At 41.1% G+C, this 15,287-nt stretch overlaps 1 protein-coding gene across 2 annotated transcripts in view; it reads left to right on the top strand.

Moving 5' to 3' along the window:
• The window catches only part of LOC147882874 (uncharacterized), an 82,424-nt gene extending 72,612 nt beyond the window's left edge, over window positions 1–9,812 (top strand). For both annotated transcript variants that reach the window (XM_087400700.1, XM_087400699.1), the window contains exons 14-15: window positions 848–948; window positions 9,331–9,812. In XM_087400700.1, the coding sequence (XP_087256826.1) occupies window positions 848–948; window positions 9,331–9,634 (405 nt within the window). In that variant the 3' untranslated portion in view covers window positions 9,635–9,812. The remainder of the gene's footprint in view (window positions 1–847; window positions 949–9,330) is intronic.
• Window positions 9,813–15,287: the final 5,475 nt, after the last annotated feature.

The following is a 15,287-nucleotide window of genomic DNA, read 5'->3' as shown; positions in this document are numbered from 1 at the left end:
CCTAAAAGGCAGCGCTCAGCAGAGCAAGCAGAAAGTGGAAAAGGGCCAGGAAGAGGGGCACAATGCCAGATCCAAGGTAGAAAATGATGGGCCTCAAAGGGCTGTTCACAGGCTGTCAAAGGCAAGAGGGGGCCATAAAATGGGCAGAGGAAGAAGGGCCCAAAGCAGCCTGAAATGGGGTGGCTGGTGGGCAAGAGTAAATCAGGAAGAGGGTGAAGCATGAAAGGAGGAGGGAGGGGGTGGTGGGGGAGGTTGACAAGCTGCAGTTGACCAGAAATGGACTGCGATTGGTGTGTGACCTGTGTCAGCAGCCAAAGAGGAGGCGACTGAGGAAGAGGGAAAGGTGCAGAGGGAAGCGTGGAGGGCAAGAGAGAAAGCAGGGTCTATGGGTAAGCAGAACTCAATCTGCGTGTGACGATGTGATGTGATATTTGCAGTTTCAAGGTCAAATGCTTGGTTTTCATTCACATTACATGGTCAAAAGAAACATTCTTGCCTGGTAGCTTGCCTCCCTTTAGCTAATTTCCATCATACCGTTACATATTAAAGCCGATCTATTAAGATAATATCAATCGTCATGGTCCCCTATTTTTAGTAAACCAAATTATTCTCTCTGAAATTTGTATGCTTTTGTAGTTACGATAATAATTTCAAGGCGTATCATTGAATTGTCTTGTTCTGCTGTAATTCATCGAAAGCATGCCAAAAGTGTACTCTGCCTGTTGCTTCCATTTTGTCCATTTTGTTGTTCCTGCTAATTCGTTTTTATGTATTCACTTCTTCGATCAGTGAATTTTAGTGAATTATGACAAGCATTCTATCCTAATGCCGTGCCTTGTGACTGCAGTTGGTGCAACTGCTGGATAATCCATTGCACTGTTACTTTAAACAGGCGGATTGTCTCAACTATTTTTTCTGTTTCAGATGGATTCTAATTCAGTTCAAAAGGTGAGCATTAATCATGTATTCTTTTGACTTGGTTGGTTGATGCTTCTGATTTTCAGCCTTGCATTTCTTTATTTCCATTTCACCTAAAATCTGTTTTCAAGAGGTCTTATCTTTGGGCCGTAGGATTAGAGGTTGATATGTATGATAAACGTCAACAACCTGAATATAGTGGACTACACATTATAAACATGCCTCACATTGACTCCAAATTTCTGATTTGGCAAAATATGGAGTCATTTCTTCCGAATTTCATATATTTTTTCCGCCTTTGTACAACTAAGGAATCTTTTGTCACTCAATGTAGTAAATTGATCACTTTGCTAATACACGAGGGGTGTAATCTAAGAAAAGCAATGAAAAAAGAATGCACAATCAGGAGCTCAACAACCCGTTTTTCTTTGAGTTTCGAAAAAAGAGTTAAATTGAGTTTGCATTTGCTTTCTAAGGAAGGAATTTAATATTGCATTATTGACGGAAGTGGTTCGTAAGTTCCCTCTAGTTTTTAATGTTTTAAATAATTTATTGATTCTGTCATTCTTTCTTTTTTTTATATATGAGAGAGAGATAGAAATAAATAAATAAAGAAAGTTTATTAAAAGTCTTTGGAAGACCAAAGGGTCTATGAGACTAAAAGAAACTGATACAATGAGCTGAGGGTGGAGCCACTAGGCGGGCATCAACACCCATGACAAATACCAAAGAAAACCCATAATCATGATCATAACGGCGTTGATACATATGGAGAAAAACTCTCCGAGCTCATGTGGAGAGAGAGAGAGAGAGAGAAAGAAAGAAAGAAAGTTTATTAATGTCCACTGGAGACCTAATAAAGGTCTATGGGACAAAAGAGACCTGCTTAAAAATCAGTACGGAGAGGGCCATAGGCAACCTCCCTGGGAGTATCATCAGATTCCTCCAAAAAACAAAACACATAGAACCTAAAAACATGGAACATAAAACATAAAAAGAACTAGGTACTAGGCTATGGGATGGCCATTACATCAGTTTAAGACTGAGGGTCTTTAGGTTTTGTCTTAAATTCTCTAATCACTGCAAGACCGTCACGATAGACTGCCCATTTTCTTGCTTCCCTGGCTGCCCGAACCTTAGCAAGCTTGGTAGCTTTGTTCTTCAGTTGGGTTCTTGTAAGCTCCTCAGCAATCCATATCTTTGTCCCCTTCAGCTTATAGGATTGTTGTAGAATCCTCTTCCTGAGTGTCTTTGAGTTGAAGGTGATGACAACGTGTCCATTCTTGGGTGATAAATAAACTGGGGAAGACTCCTCTTCATCATCATTCTTGTCATCAGTTGAGCTTGCTGACCAATCAATGGCCGGGACTGCTGCCTTGATTCTTTTGATGGCCTCATCGAAAGTGTCATTCTCGTGATGCCAATCGGATATTCCCCCTATTCGAATCTTCATAGCATTAGGTGATGTTCTTGGATCTCTGCTTGGATGTCAACCTTGGGTTCAGCTGTCACTTTCACCTGGATGAGCTCTCTAACTGTGGAAATCAGCTATGATGTTGGGGGCTCAGCTTTACATGTCTGTACGGCTGCTGCAATAATCTCCTGCTTCCCTGGGCCTTCCAAAGCTGCAATATGAGCTAGGGCTTGGGTGAGCTGGGACCTCAAGTCTCGCACTTCTTGCTGGAGATGGTAAATCTGCTCTTGCGGCTTGGTCGACGTCGGGGGAGGTTGAATCTTATACCTGGAGTACGTCCTGTCGAAGGGAGCAGGGGTTGTGGCTGCCATGGCGGAGTAGAGCTTGGGGGGATGAGGGGAGGATGGGCTGGCCATATCGACTATCCCCCCTTTTTGGCTGGACTAACCTCTTGGCTGGGCTTGGGGTATAGCCCAGCCAAGAGTGGGGAGAGGAAGAAGAAGAGTCTCGATGACGACCTGAGCGACCTGAGCGGCGACGACGACGGAGGGGCCTGAAGCGACGACGACGACCTGAGCGACCTGAGCGGTGACGGAGAGAGAGAGAGAGAGAGAGAGAGAGAGAGAGATAACGTCCACGGGAGACCCAAAAGGTCTATGGGACAATAGAAAAACCATCTAATACAACAGCTTAGGGAGCACACATGGCAACTCCCAAGGAGTGCATAGAGCAACTCCAGTTACTTAGAATCCATAAATTATATCCTCAGTCCTGAAAAAAAACATATATAATCGACCACACATCCTCATCTATCTGTAGCTTAGTTCCTTTTAGTGTGTAGGATTGTCGTAGGATCTTGAGTGTTAAATGTCGTGAGTTAAATGTAATAACAGCATGACCTTTACAATGTCTAATACGGACTGCTGTTGCTTTACCCCTCATAGTTTTCAGGCGTTCTCCGTTCTCTCTCATATATATGTGCGTAGGGAGAGGGTGTTCGAGCTGCAACTGTTGCATATCTCGCCCTGCTGGAAGGGGTTCTTGGACTTGAGGGGGTGAAGGCGAGGAAGAAGAGAGGCTGGGCCACTCTTTGCTGGCCATTTCTCCTGTTACCCCCTGGCTGAACTAACCCCCAGTGGTTCAGACCAGTCGCCCCTCAAATGAGAACCTTCGACCTGCTGCTGTGTATACTCCCAAGACTTGCTGCTGACGAGACCTAACGGAGCTGCTGACGGCGCTACTACTGCTAGCTGTGGTGCTACGGGAGGAGCAGAAGGGGGCTATGGGAGAGCTACGCAGGGAGTAGATGGGAGCTACGGGAGGAGCAGAGAGAGAGAGAGAGAGAGAGAGAGAGAGAGAGAGAGAGAGAGAGATCTATTAATGTCCGCAGAAAGCGTCACGAGCTTATTGGACAAAGTGCAAAACATAAATCCTTACATTATCTGGATAAACCGGAGAGGGTCGAGGAGTGCACATGGCAACTTAGCTCGAGCTTATTAAAGCACAATTCTAAGTTGTAGTCCTATATTAGGAAGGCCTTCATTACATCAGTTTAAGACTGAGGGTCTTTAGGATTAGATTTGAAATCTCGGATTAATGCTATTCCATCTCGGTAGACAGCCCATTTTCCAGCTTTACGTGCGTCCTCTTTTTTGGTGAGTTCACTATTCCTTTGTTTGAGCTGAGTCGGAGTGAGCTCCTCAGATATCCATATCTTTGTACCCTCCAGCTTACTTGTCTGTCGGAGGATATTGACTCTCTCTATCCTTTCATTGAAATAAACCTGCACTTGTGTTCCCTTTTGAGCGATGTAGCTAATGTGGTTTTCATTCCATTCAATTTGAGGTATATTCTTCTTGAGACATATATTTTTCTCATCTTCTGTGAGAGCTAAATCCTCTCTAGAGCTGCCACTGCAATCTTTGGGCAACCCCCCGATGCGGAGTATTTTCTTGCTATGTGCTACTGCTTCCTGCTCTTTAACTTCTGAATAGACATCTTCTTTATTAATTTTATTGCTGGCCACAATAGCCATCTCTTCCTTGGCTGAGCTAACCTGAGTCTTGATCATCTCTTTGACCGTAGAAACGAGTGTTGGTGTTGGTGGGGATGTGCTGCATTTTTCCATAACCTCTGCAATAATCTCTTGCTTGTCCTTGCTCTCTATCTCCTTCACTTTTCTTCCAAGAGTTGCAACCATAAGCCTGAGCTCTCTAATTTCATGCTGTAGGTAGTAGATTTGTTGGTGTGGGTCTGATCCAATCCTTCTTTTGAATGTCAATGCATAGGGGCTAGGTCTCGCTGCAACGGAGGAGTACGAAGGCTTGCTGGTCAGGGTAGAGACGAACAACTTCGTCTTGGGGAACTCCATATTGGCCTGCATCAATATGAGAAAACCCCTTTGTTGAAGCCAACCCCTAAGCTGGGCTAGGGGTTCAGCCCAGCCTAGGGTTGTGTGAAAAGAAAGGCGAGCTGCTCTTGCTCCTCGAACTGTTGCTGCTGCTACGAAAGAGGACGAGCGAGGGTGGAGCGGAGGCTGATGGAGAGCTAGGCAAAGCTAGCGGAGGGCTAGCAGAGGGCTAGCGGAGGTGGACCGGGGAGCTAGTGGGGGCTGACAGAGGGGGGCTAACGGAGGTGGAGTGGGGGCTGACGGAGAGAGAGAGAGAGAGAGAGAGAGAGAGAGTTTATTCCTATTTTTTGGTCTGTTTCTTTGTTGATTTGTTTGTTTAATTTTGCTTAGTCACCTTCTTCCTTTCTTCTTTATTTATTATGTTTTCCCTTTTCTTTATTTGACATATTTTAGTAAGCACTGGGCTTGCCCAAGAGACGCCGCGGGTCTTTAAAAACCCAAGCACTGATGATGACATAAGCATTGCTAGGTATGTCTACTTTCTTTTAATCAAAATTTTTTGTTGTTTTTGCTTCTCTTTCGTTTTCTCTTTTATTTTCATTGTAGAATTTTGGACTTTCGAACAACAAAATTTGAATTTGTACGGTTGGATAGATTCTAGGTATATCTTATGTTTGGGTAGCTTAAGTAGATGTCACAGTGAAGCATGGGAGAAGTGGGGGTGAATTCAAACAAAAATAGCCAGTCTAAGATATATGTAATATCAAAGCGAATGATTGCAAGCAAATACAAGGTGTCTTTTATGAAGAGTGAATTGAATATTCCTCTCTTTATTGGCATATATCAATAGGGACCCCAGATTGAATTTGGGCCCTATTAATTAATTAGTTCTGATGGTGGGGGCAGTGGAACAAAAATTAACATAAGAGAAGTCGATTGATGTAAGGTGGGTTGGCGCGATTAATGTAAGGTGGGGTGGCGCAATTAATGTATGAGAAAGTCTCTAGAAGCTGAGTGCACCTCCTCAACGATGAACAAATGGCGGTGGCACATGCTTCGTCCAGAAGTCTCCGCATCCACCTTGGAGTATAAAAGGAGGAGGGTGGGGATAGATTGTTGGGAGAGAAGGGGGGTTGTGAAAGCCTCCCAAGAGGAAGGGGGAGAGATGGAAGGTAGGGGGATGGGAGAGGACTGGGAGCAATGAGAGAGGGGAGGGGGAGGGGAGAGAGGAAGTGCTAAGAGAAAAAGGAAGGGGAGGAGGTACAACAAGGATATCGCAGGCGAAGGGAAGGGGATCGCAGGCAAAGGCGGGAGCACAGATTAATGAGGTTGATAGCATAGGTTAACGCGAAATGGGAGGGTGAACCTTACAAGATTGTGAGGCTTTTCATGATGGTATAGAATCACACTCAATCGTATCAAGAACGTCAAGATTTCGGAAAGGATAATATGAGCTTTTAACACGGTTAATATGAGGGCTTTTTGTGCTCCATTCGAAGGCACAAAACAAAGTGCCTTTGAAAGGGACCTTTTGTTGTGGGATTTACTGCCTAATCATTCCAGGCCTATTGAGTGAGATTGGTTCTCGCAAAGACTACTTTTTCTGGAGAGGTTGGAGCACCCAATGACTTTTGGGTCCAACCGGCCCAATGCTTTGTCCTGTCGGGATTGCTTGGGATGGCATGGGATATGTTGTAGGTCTGAAGGAATGGATTTCACTACAAGTCAAAAGGGACTTTGGAACACTTTCCAACAAAAGCCTAACTCGCGTGGGAAAAATTAAGAGGAGACCACATGTCCCTCATTCTAGATGTTTCTGCACCGCCTCGCGTATGGTATAATAGATCCTGCCCCTACAAGATTGTGCCTCTGCACCTACAAAATGCCTGGATCCTCTCTGCATTCCTTCTTGGTTCAATCTCTGAGTCCTACAGCGCCCGTGTCTACTCCTAAGAACATCAATGAGATACTCATACCGTTCGAAAGCCTCATTTATCGAGAAGATTGCCGTCTGATGGCTTGTGATTCCATTGGCAGCAAACCCAACCCTTCATCCTGCTCTCGCTCTCGCTTGTTGCTCCACCCTTGTAGAGGGTTCTCAATTCCTTGAGAACCCCATACTCTTAAAAGCGATAGCAATTCAGTTCAATAGCAGTAATTTTGGAAATAGATTGCCCAAATGGCCATTCAGATCAGTAGTTTGTAATTCTGAAGTGTATGCCCCTAAAAGCCATAATGATTCCTTGAACAAAGTTAGTCACTAGAAAATCTCTAGGAGAAATCCACCTCGCATGGAAATATGAGTAGAATGTCAAATACGTGCATGCACTTTTATCAATTTTCGAGGTGAAAAAGTTGCTTTAACAGGAAATTATGCATACTTTTAACAGTTTTAAGTTAATGAAAAAGTACACATACTTCTGCCACTTTTAGGGTCCAAAGGGATGTGAACTTTTCAGCTCCGTAAGTATGTATAGGACTCAAATGGTGCAAAACATCTTGAGAGCTTACTTAAGCTCTTGCCTCCTTGGCAACCATCTATCATCCAAACTTGCAATAAATGCCTAGAACTGTAACATATATCTTGCTGGAATATAAATATGCTACAGTTGTCTTGAAAAATGTTCAATTGTCTGCAAAAATTTCAGTGACAACCACCTACTTGATGTGCAAAACGCCTTTTTTGGTCTTGTGCTGCTCTTGTGTGAACCAACCGACTGATGTTGTTACTGATTCAGTTCGTCCTAGGAGTCACACCTGCAATTTCATCTGGAATCTTCAGGTCCTTCATATGTGCGGCTGGTATTGTGGCAAGCTGTAATGACCGTGTAGTTTGCACAGGATATTCTTGCAGGATGGAACAAGCTCTTCTCACAGATTGCACAATCTTTTAGGCTATTGAGGCAGTTGAAGTTAGTGAGACAGCCTCCCTAGAGGTTCGTGCATGCACACGTGCAGGCACAAATACATATACACATATTTGTATTTATATACAAATATGTGTATATAAATTTCATCTGCAATTTCATCTGGAATCTTCAGGTCCTTCATATGTGCGGCTGGTATCGTGGCAAGCTGTAATGACCGTGTAGTTTGCACAGGATATTCTTGCAGGATGGAACAAGCTCTTCTCACAGATTGCACAATCTTTTAGGCTATTGAGGCAGTTGAAGTTAGTGAGACAGCCTCCCTAGAGGTTCGTGCATGCACACGTGCAGGCACAAATACATATACATATACATATACATATACACATATTTGTATTTATATACAGATAGGTCATAGATTGATACTTGGGGATATCATAGTAGCTAGTCCCTGCAATGTGTGATGGAGTTCATGGTTTTCAACCTCTTGAGTGACTGCCATGAGATTGAATTGCACTATGTTGCGTTTTCAGAGGATGGGTTTGGGCATATTCCTGGAAAAGTTAGCAGCATGCAAATTTCACCATGTGAAGTGTTCGTCCGTGTTGCGCTGAATTCTTTCTATCGTATGTGGTGTGTAGAAATGCTCATTTGGAAGAGAATAAACTGAACTTGTATAGTCTTCATAAGCAGCTGTAGCTTGAATGAGGAAGATGTGGACTAATTGTTGATTAGCCTGCTCCTTTAGTGCTAGCCTTTGTCACGGCTGAGTCTGCCTGAAACTTCAGAGTGCTGACAGAAACTCAGTACAAAGACCTGTGTATGTGTGTGTCTACACATGCTCGCGCCCATGCATGGTAGGTAAGTAGGTACATATGTATCTATTTATCTGTCTATATATCTGTAAATATAGATGTGTGCATATTTATAGGCATATGTGTGTGTGTGTGTGTGCGCGCACTCAACATCTTCACACACAAAAGTGTGCGTGTGTTCACGTGTGTGGGTGTGCTTTGTATACATATGTGTGTGTGTGTGTGTGTGTGTGTGCACTCAACATCTTCACACAAAAAAAGTGTGCGTGTGTGCACGTGTGTGGGTGTGCTTTATATATATATATATATATATATATATATAGAGAGAGAGAGAGAGAGAGAGAGAGAGAGAGAGAGAGATCTGTTGAATAATAAGATGGGAGGATCTATGGTCCTTAATTGTGACACCTATTTTCTGGTTAAGACAATTGAGGGAAAGCATTGTATGTTAAGGAGCATCTCTGATTCTTCTTTAAATATTTGTTAATTCCAAAAACACCTTGACCCATGCACCCAATATATGTGCTGTACAACGCCAGGCTTAAATTTTAGGTTTTAAACTTTTGAAAGTGTGTAAAATAGATACAACAAGGCTCCCTACAGCAAATGGATATGCCAGTTGAATTATGGTGCAGTTATTTCATACATGGAGAAGCCATTCAGGAGTACATTTATTTTGCTTGTCATTATTCTTCTGAAGGGGGCTGTAGGATCTTTTGCATTACTGTTGGTGTCTTTCATCTCATGTATTGCCAGTTGAATTATGGTGCAGTTATTTCATACATGGAGAAGCCATTCAGGAGTACATTTATTTTGCTTGTCATTATTCTTCTGAAGGGGGCTGTAGGATCTTTTGCATTACTGTTGGTGTCTTTCATCTCATGTATTGTCTTTGCATAAAGATTGTGAACAATGTCATGTGCTCACATTTGCAAGTGAAAGATAATAATGCTATGTTTTGATCAGGGAATTCGAATATGAAGATGTGTTACAATTGTGGGAGGTGTTCTGGACAAACTACCTCTCTGAACACCTGCATTTATACATGTGTGTTGCGCTACTCAAGAGGCACAGGAAAAAGATAATTGACGAGCAGATGGATTTTGACACTCTGCTTAAATTCATTAATGAACTTAGTGGTCACATAGATCTCGAAGGAGCACTTCGTGATGCAGAAAATCTGTTTCTGCTAGCTGGCGACTTGGGTACGGCTTGTATACCTCCAGGCACTCCACCAGCTCTCCAGGTTCCACAAAGTTATGGTATATAAGTGTACATATGAAAGAGTGTAGTGGAGCCCTGGTTGGTATACTGCAAATTTGTAAAGGTTCAGGCTTTTAACGGATTCTTTCCTGATGGCAGTCAAATAGTGTGCATCTAGGATGTGTATTATTAAAAATTCTTATTTGATTAAAGCTCAATTAAAGTGTGGAAGAATTGAAAATTTTTATTTGTGGTTCTCTCTATGCTCCAATGTCTGGCTCAACGGCTGTCTCTCTAATGTTGCTTGATATTGATGAATGCATTTTTCGCTATGTACAAGCGTCAGCAGGCATCTCCTCTCGAGGGGGAGTAATTACTGCACAGATCCTTCTTTTTGGGTTTTGTACATTCGCATTAGGCACGATAGCTTGTATGGTCTATTCCTTTGCTCCTTAACGGAATTCGCATGATGCCAAAGATACAAACTTTTACAATCTCTCTTTTGAGTTGTGTTTCTGAATACTGGCATTCAGCAGATGCAGATTGGAATTGCGATCAACTCCAGCAAATAGGTCAATAGGTTGGGCCAAAAGGTGAGAGCAGCTGGTCTCTTCTTTGATCAGTGAAAGTTGATTTATTTTGACCCTAAACAAAGGAAGAAAAAAGGCAGTTCATTTATTTCTTCTTTCTTTGTTAACTGCAATAGTAGAGTGTAGATTACAAGGTGGTCATTCAATGAAGTTAAGTTTCCCCTAAATTTTATTTAGTGTGTGGGTATCTACTCTAAAGAGGGCAACTCAAGCAACAGTACTAAATCCACAAAGTAATCAGGCTAAAAGTATTTGATGTTTAACTACCTTTCAAGGAACATTGGAGAGTCTTGCATTGAGTTGATCAACTTGTGTAAACATGCTTTCTTACACATTTTAAAGTTGTTGCTTTGCCTTTTTGTCTTTCGAATGAAGAGGAATATGTGAGCATTGTTCAGAAGCCATCGGCAATTACCTACAAGCAGGATTTGGGTTCTTTGAGTTGATGCTCCCCATGCCATTCAAAGTAAAGCTAGGTTGAATAAATAATTAAAATGTGATTAGGATGCAACATTTTCCACCTATAGGAGGTGTTGCAGTTGCTCCTTTCATGTCAATGATGCAACTAATCTACTTTGTGCTTGTTCAATTGAGGCTGTTTAGAATTGTGTTGCTTGAACCCGTTCATAAATAGTTAATCATCGTTGAGCAAGAAATCCAAAATGATGAGAGAGTTGGGTTTGGTGGTTATGGCTATGGAGTAGTCCACAAATTATGGTGACTAGGGTCCCCAATTTTGTTTCATCGTAGGTGGTATTCCAAAAAAGGCAAAAAAGAATAACCCTAGATTTGAGAGGTAGGAGGGAAGAAGAGAAGCATACTTGCAAATTCATCATCTATTATTGGTTCATGTGATGCTTGTTCGTGTGTTCACAGCGCAACACCATCAATAAATGAGAAAGGATGTTAAGATGTTAAGAAAGATCTCAAGAAGGTGAGTAAACTGATTGGCGAGAGAAAAGAGCCAACATGCCCTACAAGGAGCAGCTCCTAGCCACCACAGAGAAATACGTCAGAATCGTAAACATATTATGGTACAAGATTAGGGGAATCCTACCCTAAATATAATCAACCCTCAATCACTACACAACATAGAAGAATGTCACCTCTAAGATCAATGTGAAATTGAGGGGCTCGAAGATGAAGCCCCTTCAATTTGCTTTAAAGGATTATAGAGTTTGTTGGGGAAATGGATTCAATACGAAGGAAGACCATATGAAATACTTCCCATGCACCCCTATATGATAACCCAATAATGATGTAACCAAAACCCTTTAAGCTACCTTAAGATCTAGGACCAAATGACGAATGCCTTTGTAAGGGGACATAGGAAGGAGATTAATAAAGTTCTCAAGACTCATCTGGACAAGCTAAAGTAAAAGAACAATGAGCTTGTTCAAGACTTTGTGCTTTGAATATTTGCACTAATGAACTAACTCGAAATAGAACCACTTACCATCACCATGCACATGTGGCAATCTCCAATCTTTGGTAACAATGAATCCATGAGAACTTAAGAGAATATATGCCACCAATCTTTTATTTTCAAGGAGATTAGCCTCGACTCAAAGAAAAAATCAAGGAGAAAAGCAACGACAAGGAGCCCTAGATAGACCAAGACTAAGTGTCAAGCCAAGTATTGGAACACTTCTAATAGGCCAAACCGCATTGACAAGGTGTCAAGTATAGAAAAAAGAGGACATTCCTTGCTAACTGAGTATCAAGAGATGACAAGGGAAATGTCAGAGATTCATGAAGAAATGAATGGTCAAATTGAGATAAATTCGACCCATAGAACTGAGAACATTAGATTAGGGGCAAGTATGAACAACCACAAGAAGACAAAGGTTAAGGGTTTATTTTATGATGAGGAACGACGAAGTGCAGATCATGAATTAAGTACATGAAAGTCCTACTTGGTAACACCAAGAAGGGAACCTTGATGTCAATGCTAATTGAGATAACCAAGCCTTAGTCTAGTTTTTGTGCATGCCATGACTTTTCCCAAGGATTGCTTATGGATGAAACAGAAGACAAGCTTGGTACAATACTAAGAACTAGTGGTAAGCCAACTCAATCTCACCAAGTAGGGCCAAGGTTGGGCTTTTACCTTAGAGAAGGCCAAAATGGCTTGAGGTAGACTGGTCCATCCCAAGTAGCCTAGCAACAAAGACGGGATGATGCGTGGGGATGATAGTGAGTTCAAGGTAGAATTCTAAACAAATTGCATGGGGGTGAGTGGGACTATAAAAGTTTGATTGTCCTACTTGGGATTTGCCAGCAGCACAGATTCCCTTGGTACCTAACACTTGGCTTGTCAAGCATTGATTATCAAACAAAGGTACCATATGAATCCTAATGCTAAATATGTGAAAGAAGAGCCAGACATCTTCTACATCCTCGTGCCATAGACAAAACTACTTGGCTATTTCCCATTGTGGTGGTACCTAACACTTGGCTTGTTAAGCATCCTTTACCCTTCAAGGATTGGATATTGGATCACTGTTGAACATGAATTATATTTCTCATGGAGGGATACAGTAGTAGCTGTAAGAAAACCTCAACTTCTGAATGGAGTGCATAAAACTTGTTAAGTCATGCCATTTGGATTAAGGAACGCCCCATTTCAGATTTTTGTGGTGGTGGAAAAGTTCCAAGACCACCTCATTGAATTTATGGGTATCCACCTGGATGGCTTCTATGTGTATATAATGGAGGAGGCACACCTTGTTTGCCCTAGGAAAATATTTTAGCATTGTCGAGGAACACCATCTTGATGAACCACACTTCTGTGTAAAATCTAACTTGCTCTTTTTCCTTGATTTCTTATTTTTCCACCTCCTTATAGAGTGAGGGCATATTTCCACTTATCCATAGGTGGATGATCGAAAATAACTCCAAATAGTTCACATGGTGCATGCATGTTATTGCCTCAATTCTAGATAGCTCAATCATGATTCCTTGCCAAGTTACAATATGACCAAGGAGAGAGATGATCTTAACTTAGCTATGATCCTTTATAGTCATTGGTGGCTTTTATTAATAAATTATCAAGTACTTTGCTTTAGATCCATCTATCCGAACTTAATCAAAATGAAACTTGGTTTGATAGGAGCAAGGAGCAAGCTGGGGCCTTCCAAGAACATGGGAGGTTGGCAAACCGTTTGTCTTCTAATGTATACCACCAAGCATTGCTATTCTTTATCAATAAAACAATGATAAAAGGACAATTTATATGAAATTCTCCTCTAAAGGATTTTAACTTCAAAATCATATAAGTAAACCCAAGAAAAATCATTGTATTGTAGATTGGTTCTCTAGCATGCACTTATGGCCGTAGATTTCAGATGTGTCTTGAACAGTGTATTATTTTTAGAAACCCTATTCAAAAAATATGATCGAAGATTTGGAATGACCAGGGTTGTTTTATCATATAAATCTATTGCAATAGCTGAAAGTATTATATAAATATTTGAATATATAAAATATAAGTAAACACACACACATACATACATACATACATACATACATACATGCATGCATACATACATACACATACATATATATACATACACACACACACACACACACACACACACATATATATATCAATTAAATTACTCATCACTATTATCCTATTTTCAAACAAAGTATCAAAGAGCACACCTTCATCTTGCAAGTCAATCAAGATTCATCACATCCTTGGTTAGTAAAAAGAAAAGAGACAACAAAGATGAGTTGTTTACGAGGATGCATTTTTTGTCTCACCATCGCTACGCCATTCTCTCCACCAAATGAGGTGTATAATATCCGAGAATGTAAATATGGTAGGCTCAATCCATGCTAAATAGTAGTACAATGGATATAGAAGTGAAGAACAAGTTGCACTTTTGTGCTCCTCTATATGTAGTCATCTAGGTGACTTTTGGCAAGAAAAGCCATAAAAAATTTTAGTTAATAGTTAAATTTGGTGATAAAAAGTGCCCTTTTCCTCAAAATATAGCCATAATTTCACAGGTTGGACCTCATTTGTATCCAAAAAGGTGAAATTCTACCCAAAAACTTTACAAGGGTCTTGACAATAACATTCATAATCTTACATGCCTCAGGAATAGCTTATGCATTTTGAGTTGTATTTGAGGCTTCTAGATTTGTACTATCAACTCCTTGATGAGCCTACGATAGATATTGCATTTGATGTTGACAAATGTTTAACCATGTACATAGCATACAACCTTCAAATCCTGACAATTGTGCATATAGATTTGATAGGCTAGCATTCCATGTCAATTTTTAAGGCTGTTTGGAAAGAGCATATTCCTAGACTTGCTAGTTTGTCCCTTGCTTTTATGCAGAGCCTCTAGATTACTCTATTCATCACAGCTAGGTGGTCTTCTATGATCTTGCATCCTATGATAGATATTACTCTACAACAACATACCTTAGGCAATGCTATTAGTTCTTCTAGGTTGGTTGGGGACACCCTTGTTTGTCACAACCTTCCAAAATATGTTCTCTTGGTTGCATCAATTAGCTTTACATTTGGATGCATCTTCTATGGATCAGCTTCACGTTCCACAATGGCTTATGACATCTTCAACTTTGATATGTTTGGCCTTGTCGCTCAGTCATCTACAACAGACAATAATACACAATCATTCACGGAGTCATTGATTGATTGACTTCCACTTTTTGCTTCCTCGTTCTTTTCAGCCTGTTTTTTCATATTTGTTCTTAAAGGAAAAGGACGATCTACACTCGAGAGGGGGAACTAAAGGTTAAATTATACAAGATATCCACAATGTAGTCAATGTGCTCACACATGCACGTGCTACTCTGATATGTTTAGTTTTTCTTTTTCAACCTTGGCTACATCACATAAACGAGAAAGTCCAAAAAGACATCTTGCAGATGCACCCTCTATTTATATGCATTGATAGCAAAAGTCTTGGAAGACAAATACCCTTGTAGAATGATAAGTGTTGATAAGGTTAAGGGGGAAACTTTACGTCTTGTATCCTTGACACTAGCCTTGTTCAATATTGAAGAGTATTAAGGCTAGGTGAATGAGTGAGATGATAATCTTGACTATCAACGAGGGTCCTCGCCTATGCTAAAAAGGAGTTTCAT

The sequence above is a fragment of the Dipteris shenzhenensis genome, chromosome 29 (assembly GCF_047967505.1).
Source record: "Dipteris shenzhenensis isolate YYH24624 ecotype China chromosome 29, Dip_SZ_1.0, whole genome shotgun sequence".
In the NCBI taxonomy this organism is placed as follows: domain Eukaryota; kingdom Viridiplantae; phylum Streptophyta; class Polypodiopsida; order Gleicheniales; family Dipteridaceae; genus Dipteris; species Dipteris shenzhenensis.
The sequence above is the reverse complement of the archived record's forward strand: the minus strand, read 5'-3'. Positions and strand labels throughout refer to the sequence as shown.